The following is a 15,909-nucleotide window of genomic DNA, read 5'->3' on the forward strand; positions in this document are numbered from 1 at the left end:
CAAAAACTAAGTGAAATTGTAAATGGTCAAGTAAATGAGTGCTAGAATAGAAATGGGGCAGCCTGAATTCTTCTATTCCTATAAGCAGGGATTAGCAAAATAAAGCCCCTGGGCCAATTTTTATAAATACAGTTTTATTAGAACACAGCCACAGAAACAAATAGTTTCTCAGTATTTGGAGAACTGCTATTTATAATGCAATTTTGAAATATAGGTTAAAGATGGTTTTGAAAATGTTGCAACTGAGTTAGCAAAGAGCAAGCATGCTCTTGTTTGGGCTCAACGAAAAGAAAATGAATCTTCCTCTTTAATTAAAGATCTGACCTGTATGGTGAAGGAGCAAAAAACAAAACTTGCAGAAGTTTCGAAATTGAAACAGGAAACAGCAGCAAATTTACAGGTAAAACATTACAACATTATATTTCTTTTTAGATTTTTTTACATCATTGTCTCAAGTATATTGTGATGATTTTAGAAAGTAACAAAATTATAAACTTTTAAATAATGCTAATTATGTATTTGATGTGTATGAGAAAAGTAATACAGGATATTAAACTATAAGTAAAAAAAATAGTATAAGTATTTAGTATAAGTAATAGTATTTAAGTAAAATAAGTGTATTTAAGAAATGTGTACTAAGTAATAGATGCCATTTGTACAGTGATAACAGCAAAAATTGTGATGGTGATGCTCAGATGGTTGAAGTTTGGGAAATACCACACAAATTGCAGATAATTTTTTGGTGGTGATGGTTGGTTTTAGATATATCTAGCTGTAATAATTTTTAAATTAACTTTTTTAGTGTTCTTGTCTCAATTTTAAACATTAGTGGTATTTTGCCTAAGAGAACTTAATTCCTAAAAGTGACCTTTATATTATTAATATAAATGCTTGGTGAGAAAATTTGAGTATTACATGTATAGTTGCTCTTTTTAAGATACTGATATTAGAATAAAATTAATAAAATTAAGAGTTCTTAAAGGAATAGTCTCTTAAAATTTGACTTTTTATTTTATGACCTATGTCTATCTTTAATAAAATCAAAACTTTTTCTGATGTAAAATTTAGGAGCATTTACTTTGTATTTGTTCAAATAACATTTTTCCTAATAAAACACAAAAAAAATGAAAAATAAAGTAATTAAATGTAGTAATTATTTTGCTTTTCTTTTCTCCAATGTTTTTGCGGATATACAGAATCAAATCAACACCCTTGAAATCTTGATTGAAGATGACAAGCAGAAGAGTATTCAAATAGAACTTCTCAAGCATGAAAAAGTCCAGCTTATTTCTGAGCTAGCCGCCAAGGAATCACTAATTTATGGTTTAAGGACAGAAAGAAAAGTATGGGGACATGAGCTGGCACAACAGGGTAAAATTTTCAAATTTTCAAAGGGAAACTAGCCCATCCTTCTAGACCAACAAATCTGGGTATTGAGGGATGCCTGGGTGGCGGTTGAGCGTCTGCCTTTGGCTCAGGGCATAATCCCGGAGTCTCAGGATCGAGTTCCACATCAGGCTCCCTGCATGGAACCTGCTTCTCTCTCGGCCTGTGTGTCTGCTTCTCTGTGTCTCTCATGAATAAATGAATAAAATCTTAAAAAAAGAAAAAAATCTGGGTATTGATGAGAAGAGGGCTTATTAACTCTGCCCTAATACACATGAAAAATAAGGTGACTATATGGAAAGATAAGTAGGCATTTGCCAGCCAAACAGCCAAATTATATGCCTCCTAAGGTGTGAATATATTACACTAGTTATGAAGTTAGAGCTCTGATGTGGTGGTGGTGGTGGTGGTGGTTTTCTTCCCAATATAACTTGGTTCCTTTTCTGAACAGGTATACCTTTACAGTGCTATAACTAAGTCATTGGAATAACTCTTTCTAATATAGTGATTTTAAATTATACAGTATTCTAAAAAAAACTTTCTAAAATGTAACATTTATCTTGTGTGGAGAAATGTGCGATAGTGTATGAACGAAAACCAATTTAGGTTTAGGTAAATTTACTTAGTCTCCTTTCTTTTCCTGTCACTATAAAGCAAGAGATAGACACTGTTTTATGGCATTCGTAGAAACTTTACAAATTATGAATGGCTAAATGTTAGTTTTAATGGAGAATTTGCTCATTTGTCCTTTCGATATGAGAATCTTGAATATGATATTTTTGTTTGAATGCCATAATTTGACCAATTAAGTATTACCTGTCTCAGTTCCTTGTTTTTGATTCGTAGTTGTAGGTTTTCCAAATAGCAGCAGGTGTTTAAAAGGCCTTTGGGTTCTCTTCCCCTTCCCTTTCTATTCTGCTTTATATATTTTGAGTTTTTATTCAGATTTTCTTTTTATTTACTGTATTACACATTGTTAAAATAGATGTTCATAAAATACAAATCCTCCAAGGTCTTTTACAGTTTGGTACTGATGATGTTTATTTCTCAGGTACATCTCTCATCTCAAATCGTGAGAAATTAGAGGCTCAAATTGAAAGTTTATGTAGAGAGAATGAGTCTTTAAGAAAGACAAATGAATGTGATAATGATGCATTAAGAATTAAGTGCAAAATCATAGAAGACCAAACTGAAACCATTGGAAAATTAAAAAGTGTAAGTTTGATATTTTATTTTGGGAAAAGAGCATGTGGCAGATTGTAAATCTGTGGATCAAATTATCCAATAAATATCTGTCTCAAAGGATCCAGACTGTTGGAGAATTTGGGACAGATTATCATGTGTATATGATATCTGGTATAATATATGCCCTTTGCCTGTTAGAAAGACTGTAAGGGGGGATCCCTGGGTGGCACAGTGGTTTAGCGCCTGCCTTTGGCCCAGGGCGTGATCCTGGAGACCCGGGATCGAATCCCACATCGGGCTCCCGGTGCATGGAGCCTGCTTCTCCCTCTGCCTATGTCTCTGCCTCTCTCTCTCTCTCTCTCTGTGTGACTATCATAAATAAATAAAAATTAAAAAAAAATAATATAACTGAAAAAAAAGAAAGACTGTAAGGCTTTTATTTATTAATTTTTAATTGCTTTTACCTCAAAATTTTATGGGGTAATATTGCAGCCTGTGAAATAACTGGAAATAGTGTCAATAAAGGGTTAGGAATCTTAAGAAAATTCATGTTTTACCTATTTCAAACCCCCTTTTAGAGCATTGTTTAGGATATTCCAGTGTTGCTAAATCACTTCTCAAAAACTATTCTATATTTAAAAACATAGTTTGTGAAAGATTCATGCTTGTTCCCAGGGAAAAACATTTTTACTCTCTCCTTCAATATGGCCTATCTTAAGAGAGATAACTAAAAGGATTGGTTGCTTCAAAGTATGTTACATGGGTGCCTGGGTGGCTCAGTTGGTTAAGTGTCTGTCTTCAACTCAGGGCATGATTTCAGGGTCCTGGGCTAGAGCCCTGTGTTAGGCTCCCTGCACAGTGGAGAGTCTGCCTCTCTCCCCCGCCCCTCCCCCATGTTTACAAGTGTGTGTGCACACATGGGCACACACTCTCAAATAATAAAAATCTTTTAAAAAGAAAAAAAAAGCATGTGACATGAAAATTTTCCAGGGAAATTTTTTGAAAGTTACGTTGAGCACTGAATCAAATTGATCTCCAGAATTTTCTTCAAGAGATTCTCTCTTAAAGTATAAAAACTGAGAAGAGTTTTTAAGAAACTTCTAAATGAGATTAACACCCATTGAAGTTAATTCATTTTCTTCAAAGTAGCAATGATTACCTAAGATTTACTTTTCTTTTTCTAAGTCCTTTCTAATCTCCTTGAGAACTTTATCAAGTACAGAAAATAAACATTTATCACCGTGTTGCTATATCCATAGTTAGATTTAGGCTGTGTATGCCTGAACTGTATCACCCTAAATAATTACATCAGTATTCTCTCAGCTGAATTTGGCTTCAGTATATCCATAATTTCAAATATATCTGTCATACATGCCAAACTGCAGTGAAAATTATTGAAGTGCAGTAAGCCTTTTTCTTGTTTTAGAAGCCTAGCCAAACATGTTTTCCTTTGAGTTAAGCTAAATATGAAACACAAAGACTTGTGATTTGCTTTTAAATTTCACAAGGCAAAGCAGATGATATGCTGGGCATAATACATTGTTTTTGACAAAGCTACTGGAAGACTACTGTCTTGTCAATCTCTAAGCGGGAAGGAAATGACTAGTAATGAATGATACAGTTGATCTGAGACACAGATGAGTTTTAGTTTTAGATTTGGAGTTGTTTTTTTTTTTTTAAACTTCAGCCCTTTTTTTTTTCCCACAATGTACTACATTTACTCTAAAGAACATTGCATCAGCCTCAAAGATAAAAGGATCAATGGTGCTTTCCCACTAATCATATAACAGATAGTTTGGCATAATTTCTTTCAGCAGTAAATTCATCATCACTAATAACTAAAATGGGTAATGACCCTTAACCATTGTTAAATTAGATGTTCATAAAATAGAAATCCTCCTGGTCTTTCCAAGTTTGTTACTGATGTTTCTCAGGTTTGTCTCTAGCCCAAAATAATGGGAAAGTAGGGGCTCAGACGGAAAGTTTATGTAGAAAAACAAGTCTTCAAAAGGCAAATGAATATGATAATGATATTTGACATTTTCAGTTTGGAGTTTGTTATTTTCAGTTAAATAGATTCTATAATTAGCTTCTGACTATGGAAATCAGAAGCTGAAATTTTTTTTTATTGTTTCCTCCCCATATGTTATTTTCATATTTTTTTGTATATGTGCCTCACAGTACTCTCCGGTGATGCAATGCTTGTTATTTTTTTTTATTATTATTAATAGGGTTATTTCATAAGACTCTTTTATAACTCTTTTGGACTCTTGTAATATGTGTCAAGACTGCTCATTCTTAAGTGCTTCAGAGAGTCATGGGGAGAAAATAAACAATTCATGACTTCTGTGCAATTGTTGGTCAGACTACAAGACTACCCAACATCTTTGCTTTAGAATTTTTAGATATGTAACACACCGAGGAGTTGAACCACATTCCTTATAATACTTATGAATACATACTTAAGTTAGCCTTTTCCCGTATTTGATTGCCTCTGTCTTCTTCCCAGAAGGATGGGGGGGCGGGGGGGGGGGCAGAGAAAACAGGTTATAAAAATCAGAGCCACCAATTTCATCTTTTCTCACTCGCAGAGACTGATACCAGTAGTTGGTATATTGACAGGGCTATTTCAGACATCCAGTCATGCCCTCATAAAGCAAACAAATGTTCACTGGAATAAATAACCTATATGAAGCCTAGTACCTGCAAATATTTAACTGTACTTACGGTGGTTTTGATCGTTCATTATCCTTTGATTTGTATCCTGTATGTAAATGCAGGCTAAAATCTGGCTCACAGTATAGAAGATAGAAAAAAAAATGTTTTGGGAGTTATAAGACCTGTTTTTATGTGACATTTTATGTTTTAATTTTTTTTTTTTAAGATTTTACTTACTTATTTGACAGAGCACAAGTAGGGGGAGCTGCAGAGGGAGAGGAAAGAGCAGGGAGTCTGATGTGTGGGGCTCTCTGGTATGTGGGGCTTGATACCAGGATCCTGGGATCATGACCTGAGCTAAAGGCAGATGCTTAACCAACTGAGCCACCAGGCGCCCTTTATGACATTTTAATAGTGATAAAATCGTATTTTATTTTGAAGAAAAGTATTTGTTCATCCTGATGCAGAAAGCACTTCTGTTTAATACAGTTGAAATAGCAGTATAATTTGTGCCGTACATAACTGTGAATATCAGTCTTTGCTGTATCAGTCACTCACCCAGAATTTTCTGTTTCTGTATGAAAGCATCTTTTCTAATGCAGAAGTGGTAATTGTGCTGCTTTCTTTTCCTTTCCTCTCCCTCTATGATTGATAATTGCTACTTATTGAAATAAAAAATGTGAAGGGGATAAAAATTTATTTTCTTAATAGCATTAAAGTAGTAGTGATGTTTCTTATTGATTGTGATTTTAAAATGTCCTATAAATCTCTTTGAAAACATTCGATAAAAATTCATTTTAATTTTTTAATCTGAGATTTTTAGAACAGTGTTAAACCATATCTAAACAATTAGAAAATGAGACATTTAGGGTTAATATAAGTAAAGTGCTGATTTTTTTTTCTTGAAGTGTTTACAAGAACGAGAAGAACAAATCAAAATATTACAAGAGAAGATGACTGAAATACAGAAATGTACTCAAGAACAGCTTGATGAAAAATCTTCACAACTGGATGACATAATTGAAAAACTAGAAAGACACAATGAAAGAAAAGAAAAACTAAAACAACAGTTGAAAATAAAGGAATTAGAACTTGAGGAAATTAGAAAAGCTTACAGGTATTATACAGCGTAATACTGTATTATACAGTATTTCCTGTTGAGAAATAAAATGTGGCTAAATAATTTCATATAACCGGTTTTATTTCTAAATTGTTTCTTTTTGTATTAGTACACTTAATCAGAAATGGCATGATAAAGGAGAGCTTCTAAGTCATCTTGAAATGCAAGTAAAAGAAGTGAAAGAAAAATTTGAAAACAAGGAAAGGAAACTTAAAGCAGAAAGAGACAAAAGTATTGAACTACAAAAGTAAGCACTAAGTCCTAAAGTATGTGGGAGATCTTTAAATATAATATACACTGAATTGGGATGGGTGAGATATGTAAAAAGAAGGAAAGAGAAAAGGGCTAAACACATGTTGGACTATGTGTTTTGCCAAGTACTTTATTTCCATTCTATCTATAAAATGAAGATAATTACAATTCCTACCTCAAATGTTTGATGTGAGGTTTTAATTTTGTGTATATGTTTCTTTATGTATATAGATATAGATATAGATATATATAGCTTTTATGAGTTTTTTAGCCACCCCGGCGCCCCATTAGTTGAAAAACTTTAATGCAGAGCTTGTAACTTACCCTTAAGTCAAATGGCTACTAAGTGTTGCAACTGGGATTAAAAAAAGACTTGATTCGGGATGCCTGGGTGGCTCAGTGGTTGAGCATCTGCTTTTGGCTCAGGGTGTGGTCCCAGGGTCCAGAGATCGAGTTCCACATCAAGCTCCTTGTGGGGAGCCTGCTTCTCCCTCTGCCTGTCTCTCTCTCTCTCTCTCTCTCTCTCTCTCTCTCTCGTCTCTCATGAATAAATAAATAAAATCTTTAAAAAAAAAAGACTTGATTCATGAACGTAATGTCAATCCACTATTACTATGAGCTATTCCAAAAGCAGAAAATGTATTCGTTACAGATTTTTTATAATAAAATTATTCATATTTAATGTAAAGGAATTGGTTTTTTGCCTCTAAGAAACTTAGCACTAAAATTTAGTGAATACTTTTTTTTTTTAAGATTTTATTTATTCATAATAGAGAGAGAGAGAGAGAGGCAGAGACACAGGCAGAGGGAGAAGCAGGCTCCATGCAGGGAGCCTGATATGGGACTCATCCCAGGTCTCCAGGATCACACTCCGGGCTGCAGGCGGCGCTAAACCGCTGCGCCACCAGGGCTGCCCTAGTGAATACTACTTAATGTATTTACTAACATAGGGTGTTAACTGTTAATCCTTAGCATAGAGAAGTCAGACACACATAATTCATAAATTTAAACCTGCCTATAATACATATCTCTCAAATTATCATACTACAAACACATGGAAAAAGATTGATAATAGTCCTCTGTGAATGTTTTTATAAAACATATCCTTAGGCTCCAAATAAATGAGAAGCAAAGTACTCTTAACTTTTAGAGAAAGTGTAACAAATTTTCGTAGATGGTACGATGGACGATGAACTACTTATATCTTTAGTTACCCAAGATAGCCCTTTGCTGCTTAATGGAGTTATAATTCCATTAAAATTTGAATATAAGAGTTGCCATTTAAGAAGAAAAAAATCCTAATTTTATGCACAAAGATAAATGAGTTTTTTGTTTTTAAGGGATGCCGTGGAAAAGCTTCATAGTATGGATGATGCCTTTAAAAAACAAGTTGATGCAATTGTTGAAGCTCATCACGCTGAAATAATACAACTGGCAAGTGAAAAGCAGAAATACATCGATTCTGCAAATTTAAAGGTACTATAAACAAAAAGTACAATCCATCACTATTTTAGAAAAAGTTTCCAAACAGTATTTTATTAATTATGGTTTAAGACTATCACTGATCGGGCAGCCCCGGTGGCACAGTGGTTTAGCGCCGCCTGCAGCCCAGGATGTGATCCTGGAGACCGGGGATCAAGTCCCACGTCGGGCTCCTTGTATGGAGCCTGCTTCTCCCTCTGCCTGTCTCTGCCTCTGTGTGTGTGTGTTTCTCATGAATAAATAAATAAATAAATCTTTAAAAAAAAAAAGAAAAGACTATCACTGATCATCTTGAATGATATCATTTAATATCAGGATATCATTTGACAGAGGGATTTAGGGTGATGTTATAAATCAGAGGTAAACATCTATATAGAGTTTTTTAATATTATACATTCATGAGCTTCCCCTGAGAGACTTTAATTTCTTAAGTCTCTGTTTAGATTCAGGTATTTTTAAAACTCAACAGTTTGGTTTGATATGACCCCTTTGTTGATATCCACTAGATGAGTGGACAGTTTTAAATTTCCCTTGATTTTGAAGCAGCACTAATAGCACTAGAAACTGAGCTGTGAGACAGAGATTCAGAAATCAATTAACTGGGAAAGAGTTCATGAACAAATTGTAACTCCATATAATTGTAATGGCAGTGGTGTGATTAGGTGACATTACCCTCAGGAGTCTGTGAGAAAAAAAAAAGAAGCAACAAGATCTTTGGAAATAATGACAATAAGGAAGTATAACTTGTTCAAAATGTAGTTCTTTATTTTATTTCAGGTCAACAGATGTTTCAGAAGTTTTCTTTAAAATCTACCAAGTGTTAACAAGGGTGCATCAGGTAATACCAAATAAAGATAAGATTAGGCCCTTAGTTGAAAGGAAAATACTGAATTTAATTTTGGACCTCTGATGCCATTATGATGTGTAATATCAAACGGATGTATCTGTTAGTTGCAGAAATGGCACCAGAGCTTAAATGTGATAATCGTGAAAACAATTATAAATTATTACATAAAGATGATAATTTAAACATTAGTTTTCTAAGAGAAAAGAATTAGGAAATCTGTATTAGAGATTAGGAAACAGAACAGAAAGGAATGGTCATATTGATAGCACTATCAGAATGTTGTCATAGGAGAAAGTTTTAAGCAGAAATTAATAGTATCTAATACAGAGAATCCTAGAAGAATACAGAGGAAGAAATGATAAAATTAACTCTCAAAAAGATGGTAATTTATAACCAACAGTGATTTTAGAAATGCAATAGGCTAGATTAAAGTATTTCTTTGGGAAGGGAGGTAATTTTGGTTTTACAAGTCTATAAGGAACTGATGTTTTAGTTGAACTCATGACTCATTCATATGTAGCACAGGACAGTGGAAAGATTAAGTCAGAAAACTGAGTTTCTGTTCATATGTGCTGAGAAACTGCACATCCTTGAACAAATTTTCTAAGCTCTAAAATACAGTTAAAGTAAATTACCATGTGCTCATCACAAGAACCTGTGAGATCTAGACAATATAAATGTAAGTACTTTGTATAGAATATTAGTATTTGAACAAGTTATGTTATACTTACCTCTTTGCCTTAAATGAATACTACAAGTTACAAAATTCATGAGAGTAAAGTTTGACTTTTTTTTTTCCAGAATGCATTTTTAAAATAGATTTTCTTTAAAAAATTTAAATGTAAAATTTACATGTTGATTTAGGTTCATCGAGTTGAAGAAGAAATGCGTGAACTTCTGCAAGAAACATGCAAGAACAAAAAAGCAATGGAAGAAAAAATTAAGCAACTTGCTCTTGCTCTGACTGAAATTCAGCAAGAAATGTGATAGTTCTGAGAAGGAATTTAATTGAAATGGAACAGCAGACCTATTGTAAAAATTATTAAATATTGTAATAGTAGTAACTGCTATGACTTTGAAATGCCTCTTTCTACACATTTCATTCTGATTATATTTTAAAAGACTTTTGATGAAGTATTTTTTAATTGTATATGTAGGTTTTTATAATAAATTGTTAATTATGTGTTTTAGAAAAACCTATCAAAATAACTAGACTTACAACACTTTCTTGTTTCTGTGCTATACATTGTTTGGTAATTACACATTTGCGTTCAAATATGTAAATGGAAATTAACATTAGTATTTGGACTATATGAGGGAAAGTACTTTCATCGTTGTTACTTTGTTGTGTTGAAGAACTAATTATATTTATTGGTCATCCTTTAGTTGATGTAGCTCCATTTTTTTTAAATGCTCGTAAGTGTAGCTGAAAAGTATTTGAAGTCTATATGATAAAAGATGTGGGATTCTTAACAAAACATTTCCACATCACTCATAATGGCCTCTTTTTTATAAATGCATATGACTTCTTCATGAGAGATAACATTTAAGGTTTTGTAAACATTGTACGTTCCTCAAAAGGAACGCTACTGTTGCACCTTTATTTTCCCTTCTAATCACACTGTATAGAAAGCTGATTTTCATTTTGCCATCTCTTATGTTGCTATGTATGCAGAACAAAAACCTAAGTACTATTTCTAAAAGAATGAATATAATATCACATTTTTAACTAATAGCCACTGAACTAATTTGTTTGAGGTTTTTTGGGTTTGTTTTGTTTTGTTTTGTTTATCGTAGGGCTGTAATCAAGACCTGAACCGAGATCAAGAGTTGGATACTTAACCAGCTGAGTCACCCAGTCACCCCTGAGCTAAGTTTTAAAAATTAAATGCAATCAGAAAAAAATGTAAAGGCCTCTAAAAGAGAGGGCTCCATTTCGTTAGAACAAACTTATTGAAATCTGTGGGATGACATCAAGCATACCAACATGCACAGTGGGAGTGGGAGGGCAGGGCATAAAAAAAACAATTGGAAAAATAATAGCTAAAAAATTCCTAAATTTGATGAAAAGATTAACCCAGAAATCCAAGAACTTCAATAATATCCAGGATAAACAGACAGTTTATTGTCAAACTCCTGGAAATTCTTGAAAGCAGCAAGAAAATATGATTTATGTAAAGGAACAATGTAATTAACTGTTGACTTCTTATCAGAAAGTAAAGACCAAAAAAAGAAAGAAACAGCGGCCAGAAGGCAGTGAGTAACATACTTCAGGTATGGGGGAAAAAGTCAACCGAGAATTCTACATCCCAAAAAAAGAATCTACTTCCAGCAAAACTGTTAAGATAAATGCAAAAAAATGGCATGTTTAGACAATTGACAAAATGTATCGCTGGCCAACCAACCTTAAAAGAAATGTTGGAAGTTCTAAAGGCAGAAAGAAAATGATTTGAGACAGTAACTCAAATCCACTGGAAGAAATGAGTAATATTGGGAACAGTAAACATGTAGTTAAGTTCCCATACGACTATACAAATTTATTTTTCTTCTGTTAATTAGAAGACATTGTATATAACAACTTCAGTACTATATTGAATTTACAGCATGTATAGGTGAGATGTGTGACAAAACAAAGTCGGGGAAGGAAATAGTTATTAAAGTCATTTATTTTGCTAGATTAATGCTAAAGATGACTGATAAAATGCATATTGTAATTCCTACACAGCCACTAAGAAAATAACCCAATCATACTAGGAAAATCAACATAGTAGTTTCCACTTTTAAAATGGCATCACAAGGAACTCTGGATGTATTTTCCAGCAAAACAACCACAACTGGTAAAAAGTTATTATTTTTTTATTTCTTTTTAAGATTGTATTTATTTGAGAGAGAACAGGAGCAGGTGGAAGGTAAGAGGGAGAAACAGGCTGCCTGCTGAGGGGAAGAGCCCAATATGGGGCTCCATCCCAAGACCCCAGATCGTGACCTGAGCCAAAGGCAGACACTTAACCAATTGAGCTACCCAGGCGACCTGTAAAATATTTTAAAGCACCCATTTAAAGTCTGAAAATTGAAGAGCATACAGCAAAGGAAGAAACATTCCTTCAAGAAAACTTAACTAAATCTCTGCAAGAACAGCAATAGATTCCTTAAAATGCCTAGTTTTCACCTAAAAAAAAAAAATGCAAAGAAATAGAAAAAGACTCCTTCAGAGGGTGAAAAAAGCAGGCAAGGAAAATAATGTGTAAGAGGGCCTGGATGTTAGATAAAAGAAGACTTCAAAGCAATCATGTTCAATGGACTAAAAGCATGCTTAAGTGAAGGAAGGTATGTTAATAGTGCTCACCAAATAAAGAATAAAGACGAATATTTTTTAATGAAATGTTATTTTAAGAGTTCTACAATGCATTTGACCCAGCAGAAGAATCTGAATTTGGAGATTATGTAATTTGAAGAAGAGAAAAAATACTGAAGAAAAAAAAATTTACTTTTTTTTTAATATTAAAAGTTAACATCAAATGTGGATTGCATTAAGTGCACCATCATATAGCGTAATACCAAAGGAGAGGAGCGAGAAAAGAGTGATACATGTAAATTCTAAATAAAATATATAACCTATAAGAAGAAATAGTGGCTCTCAGCTTGCCAAATTTGATGAAAATCATGAATTTACACTCCAAAGGAGCTAACTTCAAGTAGGAAAAATTCATAGCCACACCCACATAGTAAAAATACTGAAATTGAAAGAAATGTGAGAAGTCCATAAATATTTGCAAATTAAACAGTAACTTCTAAATAACCAATGAGTCAAATTAGAAATCACAGAGAAAAGGTACGCTAGAGGAATTGGGCTCTATATTGACCTGTGCTGTGTCTGGGGGCAGAGGGAAGGGGCATGGCATAAGTAAGAATTAAAGATTCCAGAGGTTTAAAAAATCATTTGGCTTTCTGAGTTGTGGGGCCCAAGAAGGGCTGCCTACACAGTAACCTGGATCCAAAAATCTTTTTCCCCCAGTTATATGGAGATACAACTGACCTGTAACATTGTAGAAGTTTAAGGTATACAACATAATGACATATGTATATATATATATTGTGAAGTTATTACCACAAGTTTAATAATATCCATTACCACACAGCACAGTTTTTTTTCTTGTGATATTTTAACATCTACTCTGAGCAACTTGGAAATATGCAATATACAACTGTTAACTATACTCATAGTGTATACTACATCCCCAAAACTTAAATATCTTATAGCTTTAATTTTGTACCTTTTGACTGCCTTCATTCAATCCCCCTCCCACCCCTGAATCCAAAATCGTGATTTAAAAGTACCTAGGCTTAAACTCACTAGTCTTCTAGCTTATGTTAGTGCGTATCAGCCCCCAAATTCCTGAAACCAAGATCTGGGTCTTCAATACTGAGCCCCTCCAAGGCTGGGATGTTAGGCATAGAAGTTCCAGTTTAATATACTGGGGGATAATTGGAAAAGATATCTTACCTGCTGTCATCCATTGAAATCCCAAAATGTTCACTCACATGGCCAAACCCTGAGTGTTTGGAGGGATAGCAGTTTATCTTCTCTTTTTTTTTGTTGAGATACCAGGAAATAAACAGCAGCTGCCACCCTTCCTTCACCAAACCCCACTAATATTTAAATATTAATGCAGTGGATGAGGCAGTAATGTCCTTAGGTTGAACTCATCATTACAAGTTCCAGTAAATAAATCTGCAACAATTAAGAGTCCATAATTTTGAGGAGTCCACCACCAAAGTTGTGACTACTTAGTTCATTTGGGAGATTTTCATCTAGAAGTCTTGCTATCCCATCTGATTTGTCATTTATGGGCTACTGATACCACCACTGATGGTGGGCCCAGTTATCTCTTATTTCTCTACTTCTTTGGCAATATGAAACTACTGCTCAGAGTGAGTAGAGTCTGACTGTAGCCTTTATTATGACTCTGTCACGCTGGTGTTTCCAACATTTATTGTCACATCCTGCGGTATGAGTCACAGTCTGACCTGATTGCTTCCAGTCAGATAGCTATGCCTTGTCCTGGCTAGAGTCCCTTGCCCAGTCTCTCCACTGTCACTCCCTGAAAGGCGAATCAGGCACACAGCCACCTACAAAGCAAAACAAACACCTATACAAGAGAACTTATGACAAAAGCCAGAACAAAAGCTAGAGAAACAAATCTTCATGATCCTTATCCTTACCTCCGGCTCTTGTTGAAAGATACGATCAGGCTTTCAGGAAATGGTAATCATTTTATGTATATAAAATGATTAAATATAAAAATGTATATTATAATATATAAATAATATATTTATAAATATAATATAGAAACAATATATAAGTTAAGATGTAATATTTATAAATAATATATATAAATCTCCTTTTTATACTGGGTATGCTTTCTTTGGTTTTACTGGAAGTGAATTTTAGGAGGAGCAACCCATGCAGTCTTCTCTGAGACTCATCACATCAAAATGTTCTTTTCTGAACATTCTTTTCCGAGAGGCTGCTGTGCAGTTTTCCAGCATGACTCCTATCAGGCTTTGGAAAAAGATTATATTTAGGAGTAGTTATATCAGTTAGTTGGTAGTTACAACAACTGTAATTAGACTCAATTTTGCTTTCTCTTTCTTCAAGAAGTGTACAAATTGTAGTCTTCTCTCACACAGATCTAATTAAGCAGCGCTTTATAAATGAAGTTGGATTGTTTAAAATATTATCAAACTCTTGAAATATCCTCTTATTCAAACCTAAAGACATGGTTGTTTTTACAACCTTGAAAATTTAGGGCCTCAATACCATAAGAATTTTTGAAATCTTTCCAGGATTTTTATCACTATCAGGCAATAGGAATTGGGCTCCCTGCTCCCTGCTCAACAGGGAGCTCACTTCTCCCCCTCCCTCTGCTTGTGCTCTCTCTGTCAAATAAAATCTTTTTAAAAATTACCTCTTTTTATCCCAATATAAGTCAAATCACTACTTTGATGTTCTGGTTGTGTTTGTTTTAAATTTTTCCCAATTCAAACAAACAAGGGGTAGTGGAAGGGGAGATGGGAGGGGGGATGGGGTGACTGGGTGGTAGATACTGAGGGGGGCACTTGACAGGATGAGCACTGGGTGTTATGCTATATGTTGGCAAATCGAACTCCAATAAAAACATATACAAGAAAGAAGAAAGAAAGAAAAAGAAAGAAAGAAAGAAAGAAAGAAAGAAAGAAAGAAAGAAAGAAAGAAAGAAAGAAAGAGAAAGAAAAAGAAAAAAGAGGAAAGAAAGAAAGAAAAGAAAGAGAAAGAAAGAAGGAAAGAAAGAAAGAAAGAAGAAAGAAAGAGAAAAAGACTGAGGGAAAATAAAATTTTCCCAATTCACATTAGTCACTCAAGTATTGCAGTTAAAAACTACTTGACCATATGTCATCTAAAATCATTCTGTGTAATACTAGTAGAATGTGTAGCACACATTGGAAAAAACAAATTATGGGATGGTCTATGGACTGATGAAAGATCCCAAAGGTAGTATTTTGGCTTTTCCATTTTTTCTGTCTTACAAAGCATTTTTTTGCGGAGATTCTAAAAGCACATATTATTTGATTTAGTAATGTTTATGGCTAACATAAATTACGTGGAAGATATCCACTGATGAGTCTGAATTTAATTTTTGCTGAATAAATTATTGTTTTATAATTATATATGTATTTTATAAACAAAGCAGTTTAATTACAGAACAAAATAGTATAGTACATATATTATGCTTAGATAATTCTTGGATACATTTTGTCTTTATCTTGAAGGATTTACTTATTTATTTAGAGTGCTCTATTTTTCATTCTAGGGAATAGGTTTCCTGGTACTGCACAAGGAATTGAATGATGTGGGGATCATTACTGGTGAGAAATTTTTTTTAGACAACACTTTTGACTTAGAATCACTCCCTCTTGGTGATAAATCCAAAAGTTCTCA

General features: G+C 33.7%; 1 protein-coding gene across 6 annotated transcripts in view; it reads left to right on the forward strand.

Moving 5' to 3' along the window:
• LRRCC1 (leucine rich repeat and coiled-coil centrosomal protein 1) overlaps nt 1-10,674 on the forward strand; it is a 38,379-nt gene extending 27,705 nt beyond the window's left edge. For 5 of the 6 annotated variants that reach the window (XM_038579658.1, XM_038579657.1, XM_038579656.1 and 2 more), the window contains 7 exons: nt 215-400; nt 1,197-1,371; nt 2,438-2,601; nt 6,138-6,346; nt 6,459-6,596; nt 7,942-8,077; nt 9,795-10,674. In XM_038579658.1, the coding sequence (XP_038435586.1) occupies nt 215-400; nt 1,197-1,371; nt 2,438-2,601; nt 6,138-6,346; nt 6,459-6,596; nt 7,942-8,077; nt 9,795-9,917 (1,131 nt within the window). In that variant the 3' untranslated portion in view covers nt 9,918-10,674. Of the gene's footprint in view, nt 1-214; nt 401-1,196; nt 1,372-2,437; nt 2,602-6,137; nt 6,347-6,458; nt 6,597-7,941; nt 8,078-8,860; nt 8,922-9,794 lie in introns of all 6 variants that reach the window. The other variant, XM_038579655.1, reaches the window with a different exon arrangement.
• Nucleotides 10,675-15,909: the final 5,235 nt, after the last annotated feature.

The sequence above is a fragment of the Canis lupus genome, chromosome 29 (genome assembly GCF_011100685.1).
Source record: "Canis lupus familiaris isolate Mischka breed German Shepherd chromosome 29, alternate assembly UU_Cfam_GSD_1.0, whole genome shotgun sequence".
Classification (NCBI taxonomy): Eukaryota; Metazoa; Chordata; class Mammalia; order Carnivora; family Canidae; genus Canis; species Canis lupus.